Source organism: Ascaphus truei, chromosome 6 (assembly GCF_040206685.1).
Source record: "Ascaphus truei isolate aAscTru1 chromosome 6, aAscTru1.hap1, whole genome shotgun sequence".
NCBI lineage: Eukaryota > Metazoa > Chordata > Amphibia > Anura > Ascaphidae > Ascaphus > Ascaphus truei.
The window spans coordinates 20,642,795-20,667,231 of NC_134488.1; the positions used below are offsets into that span (position 1 = coordinate 20,642,795).

At 46.9% G+C, this 24,437-nt stretch overlaps 1 protein-coding gene across 2 annotated transcripts; it reads right to left on the reverse strand.

The window, feature by feature from the left end:
• Positions 1–101: 101 nt before the first annotated feature.
• On the reverse strand, positions 102–20,180 carry RBP7 (retinol binding protein 7). 2 transcript variants are annotated; one of them, XM_075603567.1, is made up of 4 exons: positions 19,990–20,180; positions 13,767–13,939; positions 8,410–8,511; positions 102–417 (listed from the first exon to the last, which is right to left on the reverse strand). In XM_075603567.1, exons 1-4 carry the CDS (start codon positions 20,063–20,065, stop codon positions 367–369), a joined length of 402 nt encoding a protein of 133 aa, XP_075459682.1. In that variant the 5' UTR covers positions 20,066–20,180; the 3' UTR covers positions 102–366. The 2 variants fall into 2 exon arrangements, with proteins under 2 accessions (XP_075459682.1, XP_075459681.1); XM_075603566.1 differs by having other exon boundaries at positions 109–417; positions 13,767–13,945; positions 19,990–20,178.
• Positions 20,181–24,437: the final 4,257 nt, after the last annotated feature.

The window sequence follows — 24,437 nt, forward strand, 5'->3', positions numbered from 1 at the left end:
CTATATACAGTATTTTGTTTGTTTGCTGCAACAAAGTCCATTAAAGATGCAATTAATTTCTAATTTCAAACCTGGGTTTTTAGAAATGAAGACTCGTTAGCAAAAACATGGTGTTTACTAGAGGATATTTTAATTGGGAATTGCAGGAAAAAAAAAAAACATTTATATGATATGCATAGAGAATAGTTCATTGAAACCTCTAAACCAAGCAATGAACCAATAGAGAAACAGTTATTGTATAAAAATAAATATTACAAATAGAACAAAACGATTGATGAATTGATGGAAACGTGTGCCCGGTTTTTGGAGGGATGATGCATCTCCTGATAGAAACTAGAAGAAGATCAATTGTGAGCAAGTCTCCTCCTACACCTTCTTATACACCTGTTTACACACCTGGTCCTCACAGCTCAGCTCCTGTCAGACAAAAAGAAGCAATGCATTGTAAACAAAATATCAGGAAAGATGGCCAGCCATGAGTCACAAAAGGTCCATACCCTTTAAATGAATCATTTACTTGTACAAACTTTATTGTGGCATCACTTTAAATACATCACATAGGTCTGACTTCTGCTTCGAGAGTTCACTTCCAAGCGAAAGAGCAACACTAAACCAAACCATTTCACTTGCAAACCAAAACCAGGGATCCTAAAAGGTGGAGAGGGGTTTAGCAGAGTGAAGCCATGCAGCCTGGATGCAGCTATATTAGATGTGAGCTACCAGGGCCAGGCAGATTTCCCGGGGCCCAGGACCATTTCCCTCCCTCTTCCCATGAATTTGTCTCTCCTCCGTCTCACCTCTCACTCTCTCCATTAATTACCCCACTCACTCAATCCCCCTACGTCTTTACCCCATTCAATTCCCCTCAGACTCACTCCCCCCCCAATCACAAAATATACCAAAATAAAAACCACCACCAATGCAAAATACTTCCCACCCCCAAATATATACAAGCCCCCCCCATACATTTTAAAAAAAAAACACACCATTACATACAGTAAAAAGCCCACAATGCAGCTTAAAATAAACACCCCACCTGGTACATATATATTATAAAAAAAAAAAAAACAAACAAAAAAAAAAAATACACAAACTTACCTTGGTGATTTTCAGGCCGGGCCCGGTGACTGTCGGGGGGGGGAAATTACCAAGGAGACTGCCTGGGGCGGTAGGGGGCGCTCGGTGACTGCTGGGGGGCCCGGCGGCCAAACAGCAGTTGCCACGGGGCCCCGTCTCTCCCCACCTGCAGACCTCTTCCTGTGTCCCACGCCAGACCCTCTGACTTTAGTGTGCGCCGGGCCTCCCACTCATGGTGACGCGCGCTGGAAGCTAGGCCAAGCTTACTTCCGAGGCGCCGACGTCAGAGAGGCCCATCGCGCACGGACGTCAGAGGGCCCGGCGTGGGGCACAAAGAGAGAGGGAGGAAGAGGCCTGCTGCCACCGGGCTCGGGACATTTGTACCGGCTCTCCCCGGCCCTGTGACCTTCAAATACAGAACTGTTTTACCCCATCACAGTGCAGTGACTCAGTCACCAATATATGTACTTGAAATAAGAAAACAGTTTCACTTGTTAACAATACATTCTCATCTGTGCTGAAAAGATTAGCAACGCATTGCTCATCTCCCTAGGCCTGAAGGGAGGTTACCATTTTGTTATTGTTTTAAAGGTTTCATGACATTTTTAGGTGCAGTAGTAACCAAAAAGTGAACACCTATCAGGGTGCAACTTAAGATTGGTCAAATTATAAGTATTTTATTTCGTTATTCGCCATCTCTTTTCCCAATTTATCAGTATAGCCGTACTGCTCCTCTCCAACCTTCCAAATCTATCCCAATTTATATATCCCAGAATCTCCGAGTCAGAGGGACGCAACTGAGGATGAATCAAGGATTGTGCAATATGACATCATAGGTAAGTCAAGAGATACACATCCATGTTTAACACACTCACATGTATAAAAAGGTACTGTGTGTAGTTTTAATAAACTAGTCTTGTACAAAATATCTATGCACTTACAATGGCATAGAAGAGAAAACAAAAAAAAAGCCTCCAGATTCATCACCCTCACACTTATGCGTCGGCCAGAGTGGCGCTGAGCGGAGGTGCTTGCGCTGGCTGCAATGAAACACATTGAGGCAATGTGTGTGGCCAGCGTGAACAAGCGCCTGCTCGGCGCTTAGATACTTGCAGAGCAAGCAAATTTGAAGTCTGCAAGCGCGTCACATGAGCGGTTCGCCCAATGAGGGCGAACCAGCATGGTGATGTCATGGCAGCGCCCCCCTGCGCGCGCACCTAGCCGGCCACAAATCTCCCGGCCGAGCATGAAGTCACCCGCATGAGCGCCAGCTCCCTGCCTGGCTGCAGCCTTAGACCGGGACCGGCTCGCGAGGATTCCCCTGCTGGTGGGGAACTCGCGACATGGCCGCCAACGAGCGCAGCGGGACCGAGGCCTTAGACCGAGACTGGCGTCTGTTTCTCGTCATGTCCGGTTCCTCCAACGTGCGATATCCCAGACAGTAGGGGCCGTCTGGTTTTCTGTGACACTAGAATCAGATCCCAACACGTCCTAGTTTCTTCACTCCCTTATATACCCACCCCTCTGACATCACAAAATTAGAAAAATTAACCGTTTCAGTAACGAAATCTAAGCACTCCATACAAACTAGCGCCAGTCAGACTTGACTGTAAGACAACCCTCGCATAAGAGAGATAGATGGGAGTAATGTGGTGCAATCATCCAGGACGGGATGGTGTGATAGGGCATTAAGCCCGTCTAAGAGGGCTTCACATAGAAAGCCTGTATTTGTCTGATGCGTCCAGCAGCAAACTGGCTAATTGTCTGTAGCCGCAATTATCCAGTCTCCACCTGGCTCATCAGGTAGAAAAGCTTCCTGCTTAATCTGCAGGGGATCTCTCTAGCACTGAGGAAGTGTGTGCTGTCAGAGATCCCAGGGAACCAGATCCTCTGTTCCAAGATGCAGCAGCGGACCCTGGAACCCACCAGAGGGTGCATCCAATGAACACCAAACCCCAGAGACCGATGTAAAGAGCCCCCGCACAGCTACCTCTTTGGACAGGTCCATAGTGCCGTCGCCCGTGCGGAGGCGCGCGTGGGCGTGTCTGGGGGCCTGCCAGTGACATCACAGAGCTGGATCACCCTCATTGGGCGAACCACTCACGTGACCTGTCTGTTGCGCTGAGAAATCAGTTAACGAAGTTAGAGAAGTCAATGCGCGTCCGCTTCTGCGCGCACGCCGCATGGACGCAAATACTGCCTTAATGCAGTTTGTTCGTTCAGCATGCGGATGCCTCCGCATGGTCTGCAGTACCATGGCCCCAGCCTTTGGGCTAGAGGCTGGTAAGAGGCCTAGCCACCCAGCCCTTCAGGTAGGGACTGGGAATTAAGCCTGTCCCCCTGTAGGGGCTAGGCCTGTTCTTTGTTTAGTATTCTGACATGAAGCTGTATTATTTTGAAGCTACGGGCTAAATAAATGCCAAATGGTTATTTCCACAATCTTACATCTCCCTAGTTGTAGCTCTGCACTCGTCCCCTACAGATGGGTTAATGTTTTCATGCAGCATGGGGTTAGTTTAGAGATAAGCAAGATGTCTAATAAAAAATAAGGTAACAGGCAAACACACCTGCACAAAACTTACAAGAATAGTGCAAAGTTGATTGCTAATCTTACCTTGCCTGAAGACAAAAAGGTACTGTATGCTACACAATTACCCGACTAACCAAAAAATCATGTAACACAGAAACAAGACCACCCAGCCCCTATATACTGCAAGAAGACACATAACAGAAAAGTGCTGACAGAACAAAGCAAGGGTGAAGAAAAAAAACCAAATGAATAATAATAATGTGAATGCAGGATAAAAAAAAAAAAAAAAAAAAAAAATACCGAACCCCCCACACGATTGCATTTTGCACGCTGGCGAGTCTTGCCTGTGGCGGGATGTCCCGGCATTCTCCTGCAACGAGCGAGTGTCTCCCCTGCAGCTCCTGTCCAAATGGCTGTGCAGTGGCAAATAACGCAGTGTTGCGCGAGATCACAACGTCACGCGGCGGCTAGTTGCCATGACAACGCGGAGTCATTTGACACCGCACAGCCATTTTGACAGGAGTAGCAGGGGAGACACTCGCAAGTTGCAGGAGAATGGCGGGAGATGCCACACGCAAGACTCGTGAGGGGGGGGTGGGTGAGTTTTTCGGGGGGCGAGAATTTGTACACACACACAGTGTATGCAGCAGGTAAAAGGATTGGCCTTCCATTTATAGAAAAACAAAGCACAATTCCTGCGCTCCTACCGATTCTTTCCCCATGCTGCATTCTCCATAGGGACATTTAATTGTAGCGTTACTGGTACATTGCGTCACAGGGGTAGGTTTTGCCGCAGCTGGACAGTTTCAAGCAGGTGTATGGCTCCTCCCTTCAGGACAGAGCTCCTTACCAATTCTCCAATTAACATAAAAAGTATAATACACCTCATTGTGAGCCATAAACACACACCTGAGGGTGAAGTGTAGACCAACAGAAAGGAGATGTGCAAGTTTAATATTTCATACTAGGGTATTTGTGCACCCATAGTTTACCTTTATAAAAAGGGAAAATGTGTTACTGGCTTTGGGCAGCTTTTAATGGCACTAAATCACAAATAAGCATAGGCCTCATTTATTTAACCCCTTCAGGGCACTTTCATATCCAAGTTTAGTCCATAGGACAATAAGAAATTGCATATATTCAGTGTAGGTAGCTGCTAAACGTTGTCCACCCTGACAAGGTTGTCAGGATTGAATCATGTTTTGATAAAAAGATGGTACCAAATTACTCCTTCGTTACAGACTTGGGTTCTAAATGTAAAAAAGGTCCCCAATATATTTAAGCCCAATTGGTAGGAGCGCAGGAATTGTTCTTTGAGAGATATCTACTGAAGGCGGTTCCCCTCCCCAACAGGTCAGGTTTTCCGGATATCCCAGCCTCCAACAGAAATCATTTTAAGCAGGACCGCCCCCCCCCCCCCGTGTCGGCGGTATTGCCTGCCACCCCCCATTTCACACCTCACGAGCCCGCCTCACATGTATTTCTCTCCCCTGCTTCTCACTCTTAGTCCCTCTTTTCCACACTCACCCCCTCTCCTCTCCCTCCATTACCCCACACACACACACGATATATACCACACAAACAACCATATAAAAAAAAAAATACCCAAGCACCCCCAATCCATATAAAAAAAAAAAAAAAAAAAAACACAAAAAAAAAAAAAAAACTACAACTACATATTATATATATATAAAAATCAGACTGACCTTGGGGATGATCTCAGCCGGTCAGGACGGTGGCTGCAGGGGGGGGGGGGTTGGGTGGGGCACGGCATGCCGGTGGTGGTGCTGCGGAGGGGGGGGGCGCGATTCTGCGGCTATGTGGGGGTGTCTCGCGGCTGCGGGGGGTGTCTGGCGGCTGGATGGCCTGATCCTGCGCGGGGGGGTGGGTGGGAAGGGTGGTACTGCGGGGGGGGGCGGCGGCTGGTCACAGCAGTTGCCGCTGGCCACACTGAGACACCTGTTTCCCTAAGCTGCTCCCGCGCGCGCCGGGCCTCCCTCTCACGCCGGCAGCGAAAGCCAACCTACTTCCGGTGCTGCCAACAGGGAGACCCGGCGCAGTGTTTTTTTTTTTTTGTTTTTGTTTTTTTTTTAATAACTGGCGCCTGGCTGGGCCCCCCTCACCCACGGGGCCCGGGACGCCAGTGCCCTTTGTCCCCCCCCCCCCGTTGGCGGCCCTGAGCACAGGTGCTTCAATCAGAAGCCATGTCATAGACAAAGCCACCTGTGCTGAAGCAGAGATCCTGAAAACCTGACCGGGGGGGGGGAGAAACAAGTTTGAGGACTGGAGTTGAGCACCCCTGGTCTAGACAAGGATGCGTGTCCTGACCACATGACGGCAGAGCTATACAACCCCAATCGTGTGCCAGGCCCAACAAAAACCTACTTTGTGAAACATCTTGGTGTCAGACTCGTCTTTCTTCAATATGTCAGTTTAGAACAACTACACACGGAACAGCTGGCAGGCGTTATACTGCTTGTAGTGCTTCTATATTCCAGAACTGAAACGGTTAATGAGGATTACATTTATTTTTATTAAGGCGTCAGAAGGGTGGGTATGAGATAGGGCCGAGACTAGGACGCATTGGGAATTGATTCGCCTGCCCCAGAAACAGACGTCCCCTGCCGTGTCTGGCATAGTGAACATGGGAGGAACAACGAGACGCGATTCTAAGCCCTCGGCCAGGGTGGCGCTGAGCGGGCGCGCTCACGCAGGCCGCTATGAAACACATTGAGGCAATGTGTGTGGCCAGCGTGAGCATGCGCCCGCTCGGCGCTCACAGAGCAAGCAAATTTGAATTTGCCGCCCGCATGCGCGTCATGTGAGCAGTTCGCCCGACGAGGGTGAACCAGCTCCGTGACATCGTTGCCGCGCCCCCAGACGATCGTGCACCTGGCCGGGCACAAATCGCCTGGCCGAACAGGGCACGGCGCACGAGTGCCAGCGCGCCCGCTCCCTGCCGGCCCGCAGTGCGAGGGCTGTTGGAGGCTTTGCTTTTCATGCCACTGTACAAGCTCATATTTTGTATACGAATCTCATGAAACCAGTAACATTTCTGCTCTCCAGATCCATCAATTGGAGGATAAACAGAAGAACCATCTATTCAAGGCTAAAACGTACCATATACACCAATGCATAAAACTGATTGGTCGGTCTCCTCTTTCAGTTCACTTCCTAGTTACTTTCTCTTGCCCTGGCAATCCCCCCTGCTCTCTGACTTGGGCTGCCCCTCCTCCCCATTTCAGTTGGTACAGTCCTACCCCTATTTTCTGCTCTGTGTGTAATTCGGTCTTTTTCAGAGCGTTTGCCTCTGACAGTTCTCCCACCGCTTCCCTGTGAGAAGCTTTGTTATTTCCATGACATGTTCCCATCCTCTAGTGCTGTATTTCCCCAATACCTTTTCCCCTTTTATTTCTGTTTTGCTCCCCAATAGAACATTTGAGAATAAGAGGCCTCCCTTTGTATAGAGTAGGAATGGAGTTAAGCCGTCTGCTTCTCCTCACTAGCCTCAGTGTGCAGAACAGAACAATGAGGATTTCCCTATTGTGAGATGGCAATTCTCGCCTTCTCCCTTTTATAATCTTGGTTGCGCCCCTCAGAGTTTCGAGATTCTGAGATGCAATAGTAATTCAGTTTCAGGAGCAGCCTGAGGGGTTGATGGGGGAAAAAAATAAAATAAAATGACCGCAACATACAATACACATGCAGTTCCAGGGGGGATCTGCCTCTAGTGGCCGAGATGGCCAAAATAAATGCCTATTTGGCATTAAACCCAGTATCACACGCATGCTGCCTAGGTGTGATATTGAACTCTTCCCTCACATTTCACAATGTGATTCACAAGCTGAATCCCGTCACATTTTCCCTTCGTAACATTGCAAAGATACGCCATTTCCTCGGTCCCTTTACTGCTAAAAAAAATGTAAAAAAAAAAAAAAAAAAAAAAAAAAACTAATGCAGGTCCTCATTCTCTCCCGTCTCGACTATTGTAACCTTATCCTGTCCGGCCTTGATGCCTCTCCCGTCTCTCCTTCAATCCATCTTAAACGCTGCTGCTATAGTAACTTTACTCTCTCTTAAATCTGTATCAGCGTATCTCCTGCTGAAATCCCTCTCCTGGCTTCCCAATTCTGTATTACTTACCAGCTTCTCTTCCTCTCAATGCTATACACTCCTCTGCCCCTCCTTAAATCCCAGCCCTAATGTCTCGCTATACACCGTCCCGACTAGTGTTCTGCTCAAGGAGTCTCTCAAAACACACCTCTCTAAACAAAACATATGGGTAGCTCCGCTGGCTGTTACTATACATCTAATTTGCTCTGATCTTGACCCCTTGCAAACACACTTACCAGAACACCCTCCTACTGTCTCTGTAAAATTATCCCTAGTTAGAGCGCAAGCTCTTCGGGGCAGGCACCCTTTTCTATTGTTTTATATCTGAAGCGCATATATTCCCACTAGGTCACATTTATTACTGCTATGAAGCGGTATGTACATAGATGGCACTATATAAATAAAGATATACATACAGCTTTAGGGCATCTCGGATCCAGTGAGTAAATGGGTGAGAAGAACACAGAGGAATGTGACAGCTGCATTTATTTCCCTCTAGATATTTTGTTGAATACCAATGAGTCTTGCGTACATACCACGATCTACCCACACCGATGTCTAAATATGCTCAATTGTAAAGGATCCCATTTAAATGACCAGCTGCGCTTGAAACAGTAACCCAGCTGTTTATTTAAAAAAAAGCAACCAATGTCTAAAGAAGATCTCACAAAACAGATCAGAGTTCGTACCAAATGCAGCTCATCCCCAACGATCCAGTGGACCCAGCCCCGGTTCTTCTTTTCCCCAGTCTGCACACATACAAGGCGACCATTGTCCCAGGAAACAAGGCTCTGTAGAGAAGGGAAAAGAAAGTCACGTTTAACTGTGCAATTCTAAAAAGACAATGTTGTGTAAATATATAGATTGGCAATCCAATGGTCTTAAAACGCAACCATTTGTAAGCAAAATAATGCACAAATCCGAGGTTGGTGAATGGCAGTGCGTTTGCAAATCAAAGGGTTTCTTATACCCTTATACCATCCTGTCTTCAGAGCGCCAATAAATGCAAGGTGGTGGGGTGAGGGCGTTTTGCCTGTGCATACTCTTGCGTAACACATTTATAATAACAAGGGAGTAACCAACGGAGCAACAGCAATGGAGCATAGACCCTAAAGAAAAACCTGCATGTTTTCAATGCAAGGTAATAACCGGTTAAAATGAGCAATCTAAAACCATACAAAGTAATGGAATTCGCGGTTTCTTTCTGTGCTGCATCTCTGCTGTCCAACGGTCACTTCTTGTGATGTCACATAACTTTGCCGGTGATCTGGACTATTTGGCAACAGCAGAAGAACATGTTTGAAAAAGGATTTTTAAAATTTTTACTCTGCGTTTAGGATTTTTATCAACATAACAGAAGAGCAACACATGACCTTGCAAATACAGAAGGATATAAAAATAAAATGTGCAATAACCACCCAGAAATCATGGTTGAAGAGGAATAAAGGGAAGGTCTCACGACAAGGGCGAGATCCGGGTTGAACATGTCATAGGTTCTAGATTGGTCAGTAGTTATCAAGAGGTGCAGGAGATTCATAAAGGTAAATGGTGACTGAGGGGGAGGGAGCACAGAGGAATATCACAAACCTCTCCAAGTTACATGGAGATATTACAAGAGAGATTGGTAATAGGTCAAGACATTACTGGCAACCCAAAGTGCGAGAACCAGGTTTCCCAAGTACCCACAAACTGGTTGGTGGTGTCATGTAGGCAAAAGGATAGGTTTTTCAATATAAACTATGTCCCAAATCTTGTAACACACATTGTAGAGAGGGCAGTGAAGGGTGGATTGTTCCAAACACCGAGCTATGTAGCAAAGGGGTGGATTTAAAATATGAGTGACCAGGTTTGTTTAAAAATCGGGGATGGAGTTTCCTAAAATTATGAAAATGGAGGATCTCTTGGGACACTTATATCCACTAAAATCGACAATTAAAGAAAAATGAAACCCATGTAGGACAGCATTCTGGGGCATTTCTCTTCCCCCCCCCCGTCAACAAGGAGGGGAAGTCTCAGGGTAAATAGAATGCAACCTATATAAAATAGCATACGCGCTCTTTAATAATGACGCATGGGGGTTCCTGGAAGCAAATTCCCAGAGACCCCGACAACTGGCAGGATACATGTGAACATTCAGATCTCTTTACGACGTCAACATAAACAGATGTAGCAAGACCTGTGGTCTTTTGTGCCGCATTTTTCACGGTTCCGGTGCGGCTGCAGCCCTGAGGTCAGCTGTACAGGAGGACGAACCCTGCGGGGTCCCACGCTTCTGAATGGGACCCTGCAGCGGTAATCCTTTTGGGCCATCTGCAGGGAGAGAATACCGATACTCGGTGAGGATCGGCGTTAGGTTCCCTCCCCCACAACAGGTCCCGTGACGACATGGGTGACGTGCCGCAGACCAAGGAAGCTACCCACAGGCGCCGCCAGAGAGGGATACCTCCAGGTTCGGGCTTAGGCCCCGCCCCTACGTCACGCAACGCATCGCGCCCGCTGGAAACCATGTACCGGAGCCGCATCACGAAGAGCACTTGAGGGGTTAATCCTTAACGCCACACTAACCCAGGATCACCTGTCCCTGCGGCTCACTCCGCCTCCGTTCTATCACTGGGTGCTTGCTACCGAGTGGGCGGTTCATGCCAATGTGTGGCAGCTGCTTACTGGCTGCTCATTGTCATCTGCCCTTTATATGCTCAGCCAGCCCTCTGGCAAATTGGCTGAGCACAAATTCTTCGTTCCGCAACGTATCGCTTAACTCAAGCTTCTGCTCTGCTGCCTTGTCCTGTTGCCTTTTTGATCCTGTCTTGTCTCTGTGTTTGACCTCGGCTTGTACCTGGACCCCCGACTTCTCTCTACCTCTGCTTACTTCTGGACCTCTACCTTCTCCGCCCCTGGACCCCAGCTATCCTCTACGACCATCCGACTTCTCCAACCCCTGACCATGGCGAGCATTACGACTACCCTTACTTCTCCAACCCTGACCCGGCTATACGTCCATCACTCTGCACTTCGGACGCGCCGGTGTACACCAACATCCCCACCTCAGCCTCACAGTCCCGTCTTGTTTGTGGTGAGCACCCGTAACAGACTTACCCTCCAGATGAGCTGCACAACCGTGTCCCCACAGCACAGTTAAGAGCTGGATTTCCTTCCCCTTGGATGACGTTGATGCACTTATATGGATCTCTAAATCATGATTGGGGGCTATATGGCATATACATCAAGGGGGCTGGGCAGGACACGCAACACTGTCAAGCCTCCCCGATTATGATGTAGATGTCCAAATATAGCCTCCTCATGATGTAGAGCTCCACACCAGGACATCTATGGGGGAAGGAAAATACAGCCCAGCATCTTACCTGGACTGTGGGGACACTGCTCCAGGTAGAGACGGGCACACAGCAGGTCATCTGGAAGGCGAGTACTGGTATTCTCTCTCCCATCAAGCAAAGGATTAATGGTGGGGGGGTCCCATTCAAAAGCATGGACCTCCCACAGCATTAATCATTCCGGCCAAAAAAAAACAAAAAAACAACACACCACCACTTGCGGTCTTTGTGGCCGCAGGTTTTTGCATTTTTCTCCGCAGCCACAAGGACAGCAAGTCTTGCTACAGCTGTATTTATGCTTCCAAACACCAATGTTCGATAAAGAACTGGAGTTGACTGATGTTAGAGACAGACACACCATGGCTCAAAAGGAGGGGGGGGGGGGCAGTTTTTGAAGCATATCAGAAGTCAAAAATCCATGCAATTTTTCTAGATCTGAGAGATTTAAATGGGAGTTTGAGTCCAACACAGAGTAACACCCCTTAGAATCCACATTTCGATGAAATCAGAGTTGGAGAACAAGGGATACATACGAGAAGGGGAGTCAGATTATATCTTAGTTTGAGAGCATCCAAAAGTAGAAAGAGGGGGGGGAAAAAAAAAAAAACAAAAAAAAAACAAAAAAAAAACCACCATGTTGTTATAGGGCATATACAGCTCGGGGTCTAAATGTTTTCTCCAGCCATCGTATATTCTGTAATTCATCAGGGAAACAAAAACAGGTCCCTCAACTCCACCAATCTCGTTTCCACAGGGTCGCCATGACCACTAAGGAGTTGGCCCAGCTGGGTCGTTCTTTAAAACGTTTAACGTCTGGGAGGGCTAAACCACTATCTAATTTGGGATGAAAAAGGATAGATCTGGCTTTGTTTTGCCAGATAAATTGGATAATTTTTACTTTGAAGTAATATCAAGTCTATATCTGGAAGTGTGTAACAAACATAAGGGATCCTAGGAAGGACATTTATTTTGACTGACATGATCCTACTAAACCAAGGTAGTATTGTATTGTATGTCTTTATTTATATAGCGCCATAAATGTACATAGCGCTTCACAGTAGTTATACATGTCATATAAATAACAAATAATATAAATAACAGATCATGGGAATAAGTGCTTCAGACATACTGTAAAAGTAACATTAAGGAAGGAGTCCCTGCTCCGAGGAGCTTACAATCTAATTGGTAGGTAGGGAGAACGTACAGAGACAGTAGGAGGGAATACTAGTAAGTGCGTCTGCAGGGGCCAAGCTTTGTGTGTCATGTGTCCATGATTATCCTGTTATAGTGTGTGTGTGTATATTGGGGGGGTTGGGGAAGAGAACTGTTAAAAAGGGAAAAAAATAAATAAAAAAGAAGGATATATATAACATCTTTTGCAAGCTGAAATTACTAGGTATTTAAATTAACTTAGAATCCCATTTAAAAAAAATCGAAATTGGTTTGGATAAGTTTAACATTATGTTCAGGCAAACTTAGATCGATTTAGAATAGTTTATTTTGTATCCTGACAAGTGGCCCAAATGAGTCTAAAATTTTAAATGGATTAGGAGTTTAGAAAAAGTGATCGGATAACGAGTAAAGAGTGCAATGTTACATTCCTGGTTTCCAACTCGGATTCCGAAGAAGACATTTGAATTATTCCTGATATATCTATTGAGCCACTGTTAAGTTTTAACAAAAAGATGGGACGGGGGGGCGGGGGGGGGGGGTTTAGGGGCATCCCTGGCGAGTTAAATTATGGATGGAAAAGAGAGGCATTTATAGCATTGGTTCAGATGGGGAAGTGTAAGTGATATTTATACTCAATATTTTATTACCAAAACCCCCATCCCTTCTAAAACTGAGAACATGAAATGCCAGTTAAGGTGGTCAAATGCCTTCTCTGCATCCAAGATTAAGAATGTGGTAATATTCTGATGTTTTGCCATATTAATGTTGATGACTCGCCAAGTATTGTCCAACGCCGGTCTCGTTTTGATGAAGCCCATCTGGTCAGGATGAATTATTTTGGGCATAATTGGGTTGTCTATTTGCAATAATTTTGGCATATGACAATGTTAAGTAGCAATGTCTGCTTATAGCCAGCACAATTTATTGCATCTTTTCCCTCTTTAGGGATCACGTCTATGGACGCTTGGAGACTCGTTTAACGGGGGGGAGGTAGACCAGAGAGAAGATGGTTAATCAAATCAACATTGTTAGAGTTATATGGTATGAGATAATTTAGTGATATTGCATCTCCCTGCCATCTATGGAGAGCTGCCAGAGATGTGAAATGACATTGATGTCTGATACCTGAACCTACCACAAATGTAAATGGGCAACATGGAAGCTTAAAAATGATAGTGTAGGCGGCCTTTAATTTACCTGTAAGATTACTTCCTTACCATCTTGATATTTAGCCATTTTCATAGTGGTTCAAGAGATAACGGCACAATGTTTTACTACAACGAGTTCAGATATTTGGAATTGGACACCCCTGAATCTCGACAGTCTGCGCATAATTTAGCCAACAGCATTGCAGTAAATTTGATGTGGATTGCTAGAGATTTGGGGTGTGGAATTCCACAAAAGCGAACTCGCACATCTCCAATTAGAATCGCTCTGCACTTCACGCTAGATTTTTTGGTAGAAGGTGTAAAGAACAAAAAATAAATAAATAAAAAAAAAAACTCGATTGTTCAAGATGTATGACAAGTTATTCTACGTACCTTGCATTTCCGGTTATCCAGGCCCTTTGTGTCTTCGTCAAACTCTTGCCCCACTGTAAACTCTATCAGGTAATTCCGTAAGCTGCTCAGCGTCCGCACGGTAAACGCGTCGCCTTTTTGGTCTATGATTTTTTGAGGCTTCAGTAGTTTCGCTATCTTCCGCGTGGCAAAGTCTATATCTAGGATGAAGTCATCGAAAAACAAGGTCTTTAAAATACCAGGGATTACGCGGCCACAGTTAAAAATGTGACAAATAAACCCACTAACTGCAGAAGGGCTAACATAACGGTCATTAATGCTCGTTAATACACCAATGTACAGTTAGCCATGTTATCTTAGCAGGAATTGAGGTAGTCGAAGAGCTTTGAATAGGGCAATCACTCCTAATAACCTACTGGCAGTGGCCTATTTATTGGGTTAAATATAAAAGTGACCGACACCATTAAAAGAGAAAAGCATCTTTAAATGATGTTCTGACCGTTTAGTTTTCCATTGTAACCAAATGCTTCGGCATGTTTGTTTCGTTTTTAAATTCTCTTTAACCAAGCTCTTGCGAGGCCACCAAACGTGTCTACACTTGTATTGTGCGTTTAAAGCGCCTTCCTAAAATCACTTGGGTTCACATGGGCTGGGGCCATGGTGCCGCAGACCGTGCGGACACGCCCGCATGCTGAGCGCACAGACTGCCTTAAGTCGGTGTTCGTATCCATGCGGCGGACGGGCGTTGCGCAAGAAATCAGTTCAAACTGATTTCTTGGTGCAACAGGCCGAGGGCGAACCAGCTCCATGATGTCACTGGCCCGCCCCTAGACAGCGCACGTACCATGGCTGGAAGAAAAAAAAGCTGTGTGTGCTGTGCACGCGCATAGTAAGTGAAACTTCTTTGACTTGTCACAGAAATTGACTTATAACGCGTGTGCTCGGCACACATGTGTCAGTCAGTGAGTATGTATGTGTGTCAGTCAGTGAGTATGTATGTGTGTCAGTCAGTATGTATGTGTGTCAGTCAGTGAGTATGTATGTGTGTCAGTCAGTGAGTATGTATGTGTGTCAGTCAGTGTGCGCGCGTATGTGTGTCAGTCAGTGTGCGCGCGTATGTGTGTCAGTCAGTGTGCGCGCGTATGTGTGTCAGTCAGTGTGCGCGCGTATCAGTCAGTGTGCGTGCGTATCAGTCAGTGTGCGTGCGTGCCAGTCAGTGTGCGTGCGTATCAGTCAGTGTGCGTGCGTATCAGTCAGTCAGTCAGTGTGTGTATGTATGTCAGTCAGTGTGTGTGTGTCTCTTTCTGTGTCCTGACTCCCCCCACCCCAGGCATAGCTGCGGACCCGCGGCGGCTCTGTCCGAGTCTCTCCTCCCCCCCTCACATCACCCCCTCAAAGGCAGGCAGAGCTGCGGAACCGCGGCGGGTCTCTGTCTTAGTCTCTCCTCCTCCCCACCCCCAGGGAGACGCGGTCGGGCAGATACCGTGATTAAGAGCCCCCCCTCCGGCAGTGCTGCGTGGGCAGAGGCGATGGAGGCAGTATTGGCGGGGGAAGGGGAGCAGGGCGTCATCGTCAGCGGGAGCTGGCTTCGAGGGGAGCGCTGCAGCGATCCCCTTCTGATGGTGCTATGGGGAACGACCGTTTGGGGGGGAACAAAGTTGGTTAGGAGCGGCGGCGATAAAACACAGCCTGGCCTCAACTGCCAGCACTGAGACGTCAGCACTTTGACGTCACATCCGTTTCATTTTCTATCCCCACAATCCATTTTTGTTCCATTAGGAATGAGGTGCCACTAAAGAAGTTTCACTTCAAAAAAAAAAAAAAAACGCACCCGCTACAAGCGGGTGACGTCACGGCTGTGCGCGCCTCCGCAAATGCGAAGGCGCCATGGCCCCAGCCTAAGTTTGTGTTTTAGGCTTCTCTTCTCCCCCCGTTTTGTTTAAACTAGTTATGCCATCATCATTAGCCAAAAGATATAAAAAGGGAATAACAAACCACCACACAGGATTAGAATTTAGATGATCCCAAAAAAATATAGAAAGACACATTTTTGCCATTCTGTGTGGGACTGTTAAAAACAGGGGGGCTCAACTCCAGTCCTCAAGTCTAACAGGTCAGGTTTTAAGGATATCCCAGCTTCAGCACGGTGGCTCAATTGAAGACAGACATGACCTAAGGCAGTCTCTATAAACATGGAGACTTGCTACACGACAGAGACTGGTGGGATCGCAGACTAAAATATATCCATAGCGAGCTAGTTATCTACAACACAGGTTGATGGGGGATTAACCTGATGTTATATGCATCCCATAGATAGGAAAACCTATACTGCGATGTTTTGTTTAATTTATTTAGAGCAACACATTTTTTATACAGTGTAAAATTCTGATTTGACACACTGTTACACAAGTTTGATTGAATTATATACACTTTATAGTAATCAGATTATTATTGTTCATGACAGATCAATCTATGCCAGTGTACTAATATCTGTTGGATCAGGTGATGAAATCCATTAGTAGCAACAGATTCAAAGATTTATTTTTATGTACATATACATACTAAATAATAAATATACCATTGTGTATATTGTGTAGACTAGTTTTTATAATTAGTACGCTTCTATATAATTTATATTGTATGTTATGTGCATGTTTACATTTTGCAGCACTTGCAGGCTGCTTGTTTCACTTTGTGGTAACCGGTACGGGTATTTATAGCACGACTTTGTCACCTGTTGATCCTGAGGAAGGCCCGCAAGCGACTGAAACGTTGACCCGTCGTTAAATAAATCCTTTGGATACTTTTTCCCCATCAAGACCACTTGAGTGCCAACTTGTTACTCTTCTGGATTGTAGGTGGAATCCACTATGACGCGGGACCCCCTTTGCTGAGCACCAGTGGCATGCGTCTAATTCCGGCGCTTGGGCCACGCCCCAGTCACACATACCCCTTTATTAAGACACTTACACAAAGTGCCTAGAAAACAGTCACAGATTTCCCTACGATCAGAGCATTTCTAACAGCGAGGCTGCTAAGTAAATAGTACTGTAGTTCCTTTTCATCGTAGCTGAACCGTGTTATTTTTAACTCACGGGAGACCCTGACTCCCAAAGTACTTACAGTTGCAGCTGCCGTTTGGATGGCCATTTAACCCTTTGACATAGCTACAACATCACGCGGTCTGGCCCTCCTGACTTGTAGCTTTGTCGATCTGGGTGCTTCTTTTTTTTATTTATTTTTTTAAAGTACAGATCACGGTCTGTGCTCCATTCAATAATCGGTGACACCGGGCGACCGTGTCAGTCGTTAGCACCGGCCCCTCCGGCACTCAGAGTAAAATGCACAGAGAAAAAACACCAGCACGTATTGAAGCCAGGAACTGGTGGTCTATGAAGCCAAAAATAACAGTTCAGATTCGGAGGCCCCACCTGGATCCAATGAATAATAATAATAATAATAATTCATTTTTGGCAGGATTGCTGCTTTAATCAGGATTAGTCAATGTTGAACTGCGGATTTACCTCCCTGTTGGGTTTGGTAAAAGGTATAGCAAAGATTCTGATAACCATGTTGCAATGGGTGGGTCTCCTGCAGAGACCGACTATTGACGACTGGTATTCCCATGGGACTGCGTATGAGTGTTCTGACAGTCATGTGACACTGAGCTGCATTGTGGTGCCAGTTATTTTGTCACTGAGCCACAGCATTGCAAAGGATTGTTCGACAAGCTGAAATAAGCTTGCAAAACTAGTAGCGAGTGAAGAATGCAAACTGGCTTTATAGTATAGGATTTTTCTTGTACTATGTGTCCCAAGGGCAGGCAGTGAGAGGCAGGCTCTAACCACAAGGACACTGGCCAGACTGGTGATAATATTACAAACCGTTACATTCTGCAGTGTAGAAAACCTGATATTTCATGGTCACAAACTTATGGTGTCCTAAAAACAGGCTATTAAAAAGCAGAAGTCCAAGCTGCCATTTTTATTCCCCCCCCCTTTTTAATATGTGCATCAATACAATCCACACAATAATAAGTAATTAGTTAAGTCGATGAATACTCAGCTTGGGGGTTCACTAAATGGCAGTCAGTACAGCAGAAGAGGACCAAAGATGCAAAATTCTGTGGGGAAGATCATGTGACCAGGCAGTGACTAGATACAATTGGTGCACAGCTAGCGAGGGCAGGGCTCAAAAAGGGGTGTGCCAGAGACTGTTTCGGAAGGTGATGCGACACTGTAAATGGTTGCTAAAGACAACACAACATGCTTGTTACATTATAATACATTCAAAATTGTTTTTTTTTTTTGTTTCTTTTTTAAATGCTACAAGTATTTTCTCGTAGTATAGAACAGATTTAAAAAACACATGCATCTCATAACATTACATATAGCATTTAATTTATTTAAAAAAAATAAAAAATAAAAAAAATCGATCCACCAAGATTTATGCACGAATTAAACTTGGTTGATGAGACACCTTTAAGGGTTTACTTTAAATTAAGTTAGTTACTTTGTAAATATTGCAAATGTGGACGTGGCGGGAGGGGTTGATGTCATGTAGCTACGCCTTTTTGGGTGATATCACTGCAAAAACAGTCGTTTGCACAGGCAAAGCCTCCTTCCCATCGGCCAGATAACAGGACCAAGGTGGAAATTAAGTAAAACCACTTTGACCCATTCAGATGCCCCAATGAAAAAAAATATAAAACAAAGAAATCTCCGTTGATCACTTCCCTATCCTGTCAGCAGGGATCTCCTAAGCCCTATTGGCTATCTGAGGACAGGTGACTCACTCAGAGGCTCATGGGATATGTAGTCCCTGCCTACAGCCTCCTAGGATTGGCCCAGCGCGCTTACCACTGCGCATGCACAAACTGCCTGGAGGGGTCAGCGCAACTCAGACTCCACTGCGCAGGCGCGAGCTCTAAAGATGGCGGCCCCCTAAACCATACAGCACTGGGAGCCCCCGGCGACACGGCCGCCCCTCGTGCAACCTCGCAGCGCTCACCGGAGGTAGAAACGGGGACCTGGCTACATAGGTATAATAACATTTGTTGGCGGAGAATTACATTGCAGGTGCAATATTATCCATCATTTCAATGGTAGCAATTATCACTTTTTTTTTTTAATGCAGAAGGTTTGGAGTTCATAGCCCAGTGCAGGGGTTCATAGCCCAGTGCAGGGGTGCTCAGCTCCTGCCCTCAAGCCCCCCCCCCCAGCAGGACAGGTTTTCAGGTTATCCCAGCTTTAGCACGTGGCTCAATCCATCCCTGCTTCAGCACAGGTGGCTCAATCAGATACAGTCACCTGTGCTGAAGCTGTGATATCCTGAAAACCTGACTTGGGCGGGGGGAGACTGCAACGTTAATTTAAACGAATACATGCATATTAATTAGTTAATGTGCTAACTGAATATACCAATCACACCTAACCAGAACCTCTTCCTTTAGAAATATAGGAACATTTCCCCATGTCTCCGAGCTCCAAAACTGGAGGCAAACAACTTCATCAGATGTATTAGGGGAAACCCCTTCCCCAGTGCAACCCATGGAGTTTTGTGGTTTGATATTTGTGAGCCGGTTGTTACAGCCAAGAGAGTTTGACATATGACCTCAATCACACCAGACGCGCACCCCTTAAAGCTGCAGTTCAGGCAATATCCTGCATGTGTGCGTTTTTTTTTTAATAAATCAGTTCTGTAGTAAGAAAAAATACTTGTAGCATTTTCTGTTTTAAAAACAACAACTTTGAAAGACCAATTTTCTTGTATTCTATTTTAACAAGCATGCTTGTTCCTATAGCAACGATTTACATTCCCCATATTTAAAGATGTCGCCAAACTTTGCCGATCAATAGACGGAGAACGAATTGACCGGCAGCTATGCAGTTCTTTAGGTAATTAGAGATTGCCCACATGAAACTATTGAAGTAAAAAAAAAAAAAAAAAAAAAAAAAAAAAGTGAGCCTGAACTGCAGCTTTAAGGCGTGTAATATAGAGCTTGTGCGCTACCGTGCATGTCAATTACAATTGGCTGTGGGAGGCCGACGTTATTACAGTCGAGACGCGCGCTGCCAAGCCAATCACAGCGCAGCTATTGCTGTGACGTCTATAGCTACGCCCCCTAGCCATGCACACCACCGCTTACAACATATAGACGAAACACGCATGCCACGTGCATTCGCAACGCTGGACGCGCGCCCCAGCACCTACTATATAACATGCATAAGATCAGCTCCCTCACCCAGACGCTGCATGTAGCTCTCGAAGTTCTCATTGCTGATCATGTTCCATGTGCCGGTGAAGTCTGGGGGAGCCATGAGCAGACTGAGTCAGGAGTCCTGTCTCTGCTGGAGGATGAGGATTCAAGGTTGAACCACCTGCTGGAGGCTGGAGCTCAGGGACAGGAGTGGGATTCCTCTCCTGACACTCAGCTTTATATGGAGTTTGGAGGTGTGGCTCAGAGCCCTAGCACAGCACATGAGGGGAGGGGGCAGGCACAGACATATTTTAAGCTTGTCCCTGCAGACCATTGCTTATAACATATACTTGCAAACACCAGGATTGCTTTCCAGGCAGAAGCCAGTGGGTCACCATAGACATGATTTGATGCAAGTCCGCATGGAAGTCTGTTAAACAATGTGATTAACACATGTTCGTGAGCTGCAACAGATTGCAAACATGGTAATGGAAGAGTTAAAGGGTGTGAACAGAGGTTACCGGGAAGGCCCCCTCCCCCTGGGGACGGAGTTGAAGAAGTTGCAGCATTTTACATTGCTTGAAAACGTCAATGGAACAAAAGTCACAGGGGGTTATTCATCAGGCGGAGTTATGGGTGAACACAGGGGCTCAACTCCCAACAGGTCAGGTTTTCAGTATATCCCTGCTTCAGCACAGGTGGTTCAATCAGAGGCTCAGTCAAAGACTGAGCCACCTGTGCTGAAGCAGGGACTGATTGAGCCACCTATGCTGAAGCTGGGATATCCTGAAAACCTGACATTTGGGGGGGGGGGGGGGGGGGGGGGGGGGGGGGGCGTTTGAAGACTTGCCCGAACAGATGTTAACACCCATTCAAGTCCATGAGCGCTAATGACCGCTTTGGTGCTTTGGCCTGTAACGAAGCTTGATTAAGCTGGAGGGAGGCACTGTGAGTGGCTGATGGCTCTAAGGCTACTGCCCCACTTCCTGCGCTGCGCGTGCGCGCCTGCGAGGCTGGCGGCGCGTGCAGCCGAGTTCCCCGGTCTGCCGTGAGCTGCAGGAGAAAGACGGGGGGAGTGACAGGGGGCTCGGCCATTACGTCACCCGGCAGGTTCGCCCTTCATTGGCTGAACCGGCCGGGGGGCGTGGCCTAGCGCTCAGTCGCTAGGTCAAATCTCAATTTTCCTTACTCCTGGAAAAACTGTCGGCTCAGCGCGGCGGCCGCCCCTCGCCGCAGGCCGGCCCCATTGAAAGGCGGCTCTTGTCCCCGCGGGCGCTGCAGTAGCCAGTGGGGACCAAGCCTTAGGCTAGCGGTCCCAGTGCGTTCTAGAGCACACGCCTCGGCGTGCGCTGTGCACACAAGCACCGCCCCCCAATCTATCTGGGCCCAGTACATGCGTCGGCGCGCGTTTAGCAGCCGCGCTGTACTGCAAGTTTTCACACATACAATTTTTTTTATGTCGAACTTGTGACGGAGGCGTGGCCACGCCCCCGCCGGCGGGTCAGCCAATGAAGGCAAACCAGCCGCGTGAGGTCATGGCCACGCCCCCGCTAAAACACCGCCACGCCCCCTCCCGTTGCAAACTCTACCTCTCTCCCAGGACCGCGATCTTCGGTGAAGCGCTGTGCTACAGAACCCACTGGGCCTAACACAGCCTAACACAGCAGCTTAGAAACTGTGTGGCTAATGCAGATCATTACAGTACTGCGAACAAGGCTACAGCACCGCAGCCGATCTAGTGCGTGGGTGACAGTCACGGTGCTAGACGTGGAGGTGTGGTGATACTTGGGCAGGGGGCGGCCAACTCCAGTCCTCAAGGGTCACCAAAAGGTCAGGTTTTCAGGATATCCCTGCTTCAGCACCGGTGGCTCAATCTGAGCCACTGATTGGTTCACCTGTGCTGAAGCAGGGATGTCCTGAAAAACCTGACCTGTTGGTGGCCCTTGAAGACTGAAGTTGGCTGCCCCGGTACTGTGGTGTGAGAATTCCACCACCTTATTGACAACCCCAGTATACTGCTACTTTCTTTGTATGCATTCAACCACCGTTTCACCTTTTTTTTTTATTTAAAGAAAAATGGCTTTATTTTAGAAAGCCTTTCTTCATTTTATGTTTAAGCACAAATGTCGTACACGTTTTTCTAAAAAATGGTCCAATTCGCCTTTTCCACAAAGTTAAACAAATTCTGTATTTTTATTGTCAGGCACAGAACCGCTTTTTTTTGTTTGTTTGTTTTTTTAAACTGCTTAAACCAGTGGCCACAAGGCTAAGTAAGGGTGACTAACGTGACCTTGATTATTATGAATAGCATCAACCAGTCCTAGTTTTATCTCCCTCATCCAAGTAGAAGGAAGCTGAAGCGTGCACATGGTTAGAGAAAAAGCAGGGGGGAAATTTTCCCATATAACACCGTGGCTATTTCTGGTAATTGGGTACAGTGCTTAGAATGAAGGTGTTAACAATCTGGCACTGAGAATGACCAAAACAGGTCAGGCCAGTGCAGGCATCACCCCAGCGTTTAATTTAACCTAAGATTGTCCAAACTGGGGGATCCCCCTGGGGCGAAACAACACTACTTACAGCTCCAGGCTTCCAGCTTTTGTGCTGGTTTTCATATCTCCCATTACATAAATGTATACCTAAAACCCGGGAAACTGCAGTTATCTCTTTTACAGGACGAGGTCTGCAAATAAACTACACAAAACTAGGAAAGTTTAGGCGCTCCATAAAATATAATCCCCCCCCCCCTCCAAAAAAAAGGTTTCAAGGGCAGGTGCTCAATGCTGCTGTAGGGCTATCTCACCCACGCCCCCGTGGCTCCTCTTTCCCTGCTAATGGTGTTAACCCATTTCATTTAATACCGACCAACCTTAAAACTCACCTCTCAAAAGAAGCTTCCCAATATCCTGGGCTCATGGCTACTGTCCCACACCCACAGTCGCTCCTACCAACCATTGTGGCCAAGCACTGCCACCTACTGCACTTATTCCCTCGCCTGCTGTCTCTGTAAGGCCCGTAATATAGTGCGCGCGTTTGCTCCGCCGCGGGCACGCGGCACTTTGGCTGTGTTAAAGCCTTAATTGGCTTTATATATATATATATAGAGACTTTATATATTTCGGCCGCGCGCGCACGGCAATGAGCGTTGTGCCGGCAGACCAAAGGAAAGACTCTGAATAGAGTCTTTTCGCGCTGCTGCTGCTCGACGTCACACTATATTACCTAATCAGGGTATATATATATTGTAGAGGGAGAGGGGGATTGGCCCGGTATTAAAGGGGTTGCACCCCCATATGGCCACCCAATGACCTCACTTGGGAGGCAAGGGGTTAACTGGACTGCGGTCCAGTAATGTGTTTTTACCCTGCTTCAGCACCGAAATGTGTATTCCCCTGTAACAATGTATTTTCCCCATTCCAGTGTGTGCACCAACACTCACAGTGGGATCCGTACAGGAGGAGAAGGGTTAATAGTTAGGAAGTGATTATAGCCCTTTGTTCCATTTTCCCGCCTTTACAGGCTCCATTTTGCAGCTCTCCATAGGTCGCCATTGCAGCTCCATACAATCCTATGGCGAAACTGGCGATTTGGGCCCATTTTCTTCAGAAGACCTGCAGGTGGCGCCCGAGAGGAGGAGCGGCGGTTCCCCATTGTAAGTCAATGAAGCCATTCATTTCAATGGAGATTCCTCGACGCCGACCTCCAGGAACAGGTTGGCAGCCATCCAAACCGCAGACCGCAGAAGCGGATACATTGTCTAAAAAAGAGCATTGATCACATTAGGTCAAGTTCAATCACAATTGGTGTGGGAAACTTAGGTTCTAGGGCACCCAGGAATAAAATTATTTTTGCCCCTAGACCCTAGGAACCCCCACACTTGACCACCACCGGGTCCGAGAATTAAGGACCCCCATAAAGGGTCGCGCTCGCCACGAGGGTCGCGCCATTGACTAATGGCGGAGGGAAGAGCCGCGAGTAAAAACGGCTAAGTCAGAATGAGCAGAAACTCAGAACACATAACACCGGTTCTGTTCAACCAAGAGGGCTGAGATTCGGCCACCATGAAGTCCTAGTTCCGGCAGGATTGCATGGCAAATACCGACCCTCTCGGGGCAACAGAATGGAGTCCGGGTAATTGCAAAGTTTGGGTTTCTGCCATTGACTTGCATGGCAGAAAAAAGCCTTGTGTTCCAAAAGGGTTTTTAAACTGTAATTTTGTATCTCCGGTCCGGTTGGTCGCAGCGAGCTGAAACTTGGCCACCATGGAGAGTCCCCTCCGGCATGAGGGTCTGGCAAGTTTCAGCCCGCTCGGCCCAGCCGAACGTATTATTTTAATATATATAGATATTGAAAAATGTATTGTATTTCGAAGCGGGGACAAAAGCCCGCGAAAGTTACTGGCTCTGTTTAATGTAAATGCTCAGGGGGGCGACCCATTGTCTACAACAGACCCCCTGCTCAAAGGCTCAGCCACTCTGGCTGTATACATTAGG

Coding starts and splice junctions, on each gene's coding strand:
- RBP7 (XM_075603566.1), bottom strand. CDS start 20,065: ATGGCTCCCCCAGACTTCACCGGCACATGGAACATGATCAGCAATGAG. Junction 13,946..19,989: donor GAGCTACATGCAGCGTCTGG/GTGAGGGAGCTG, acceptor ACTTCATCCTAG/ATATAGACTTTGCCACGCGG. Junction 418..8,409: donor TTGGGGATGAGCTGCATTTG/GTACGAACTCTG, acceptor TTTGTCTGACAG/GAGCTGAGCTGTGAGGACCA.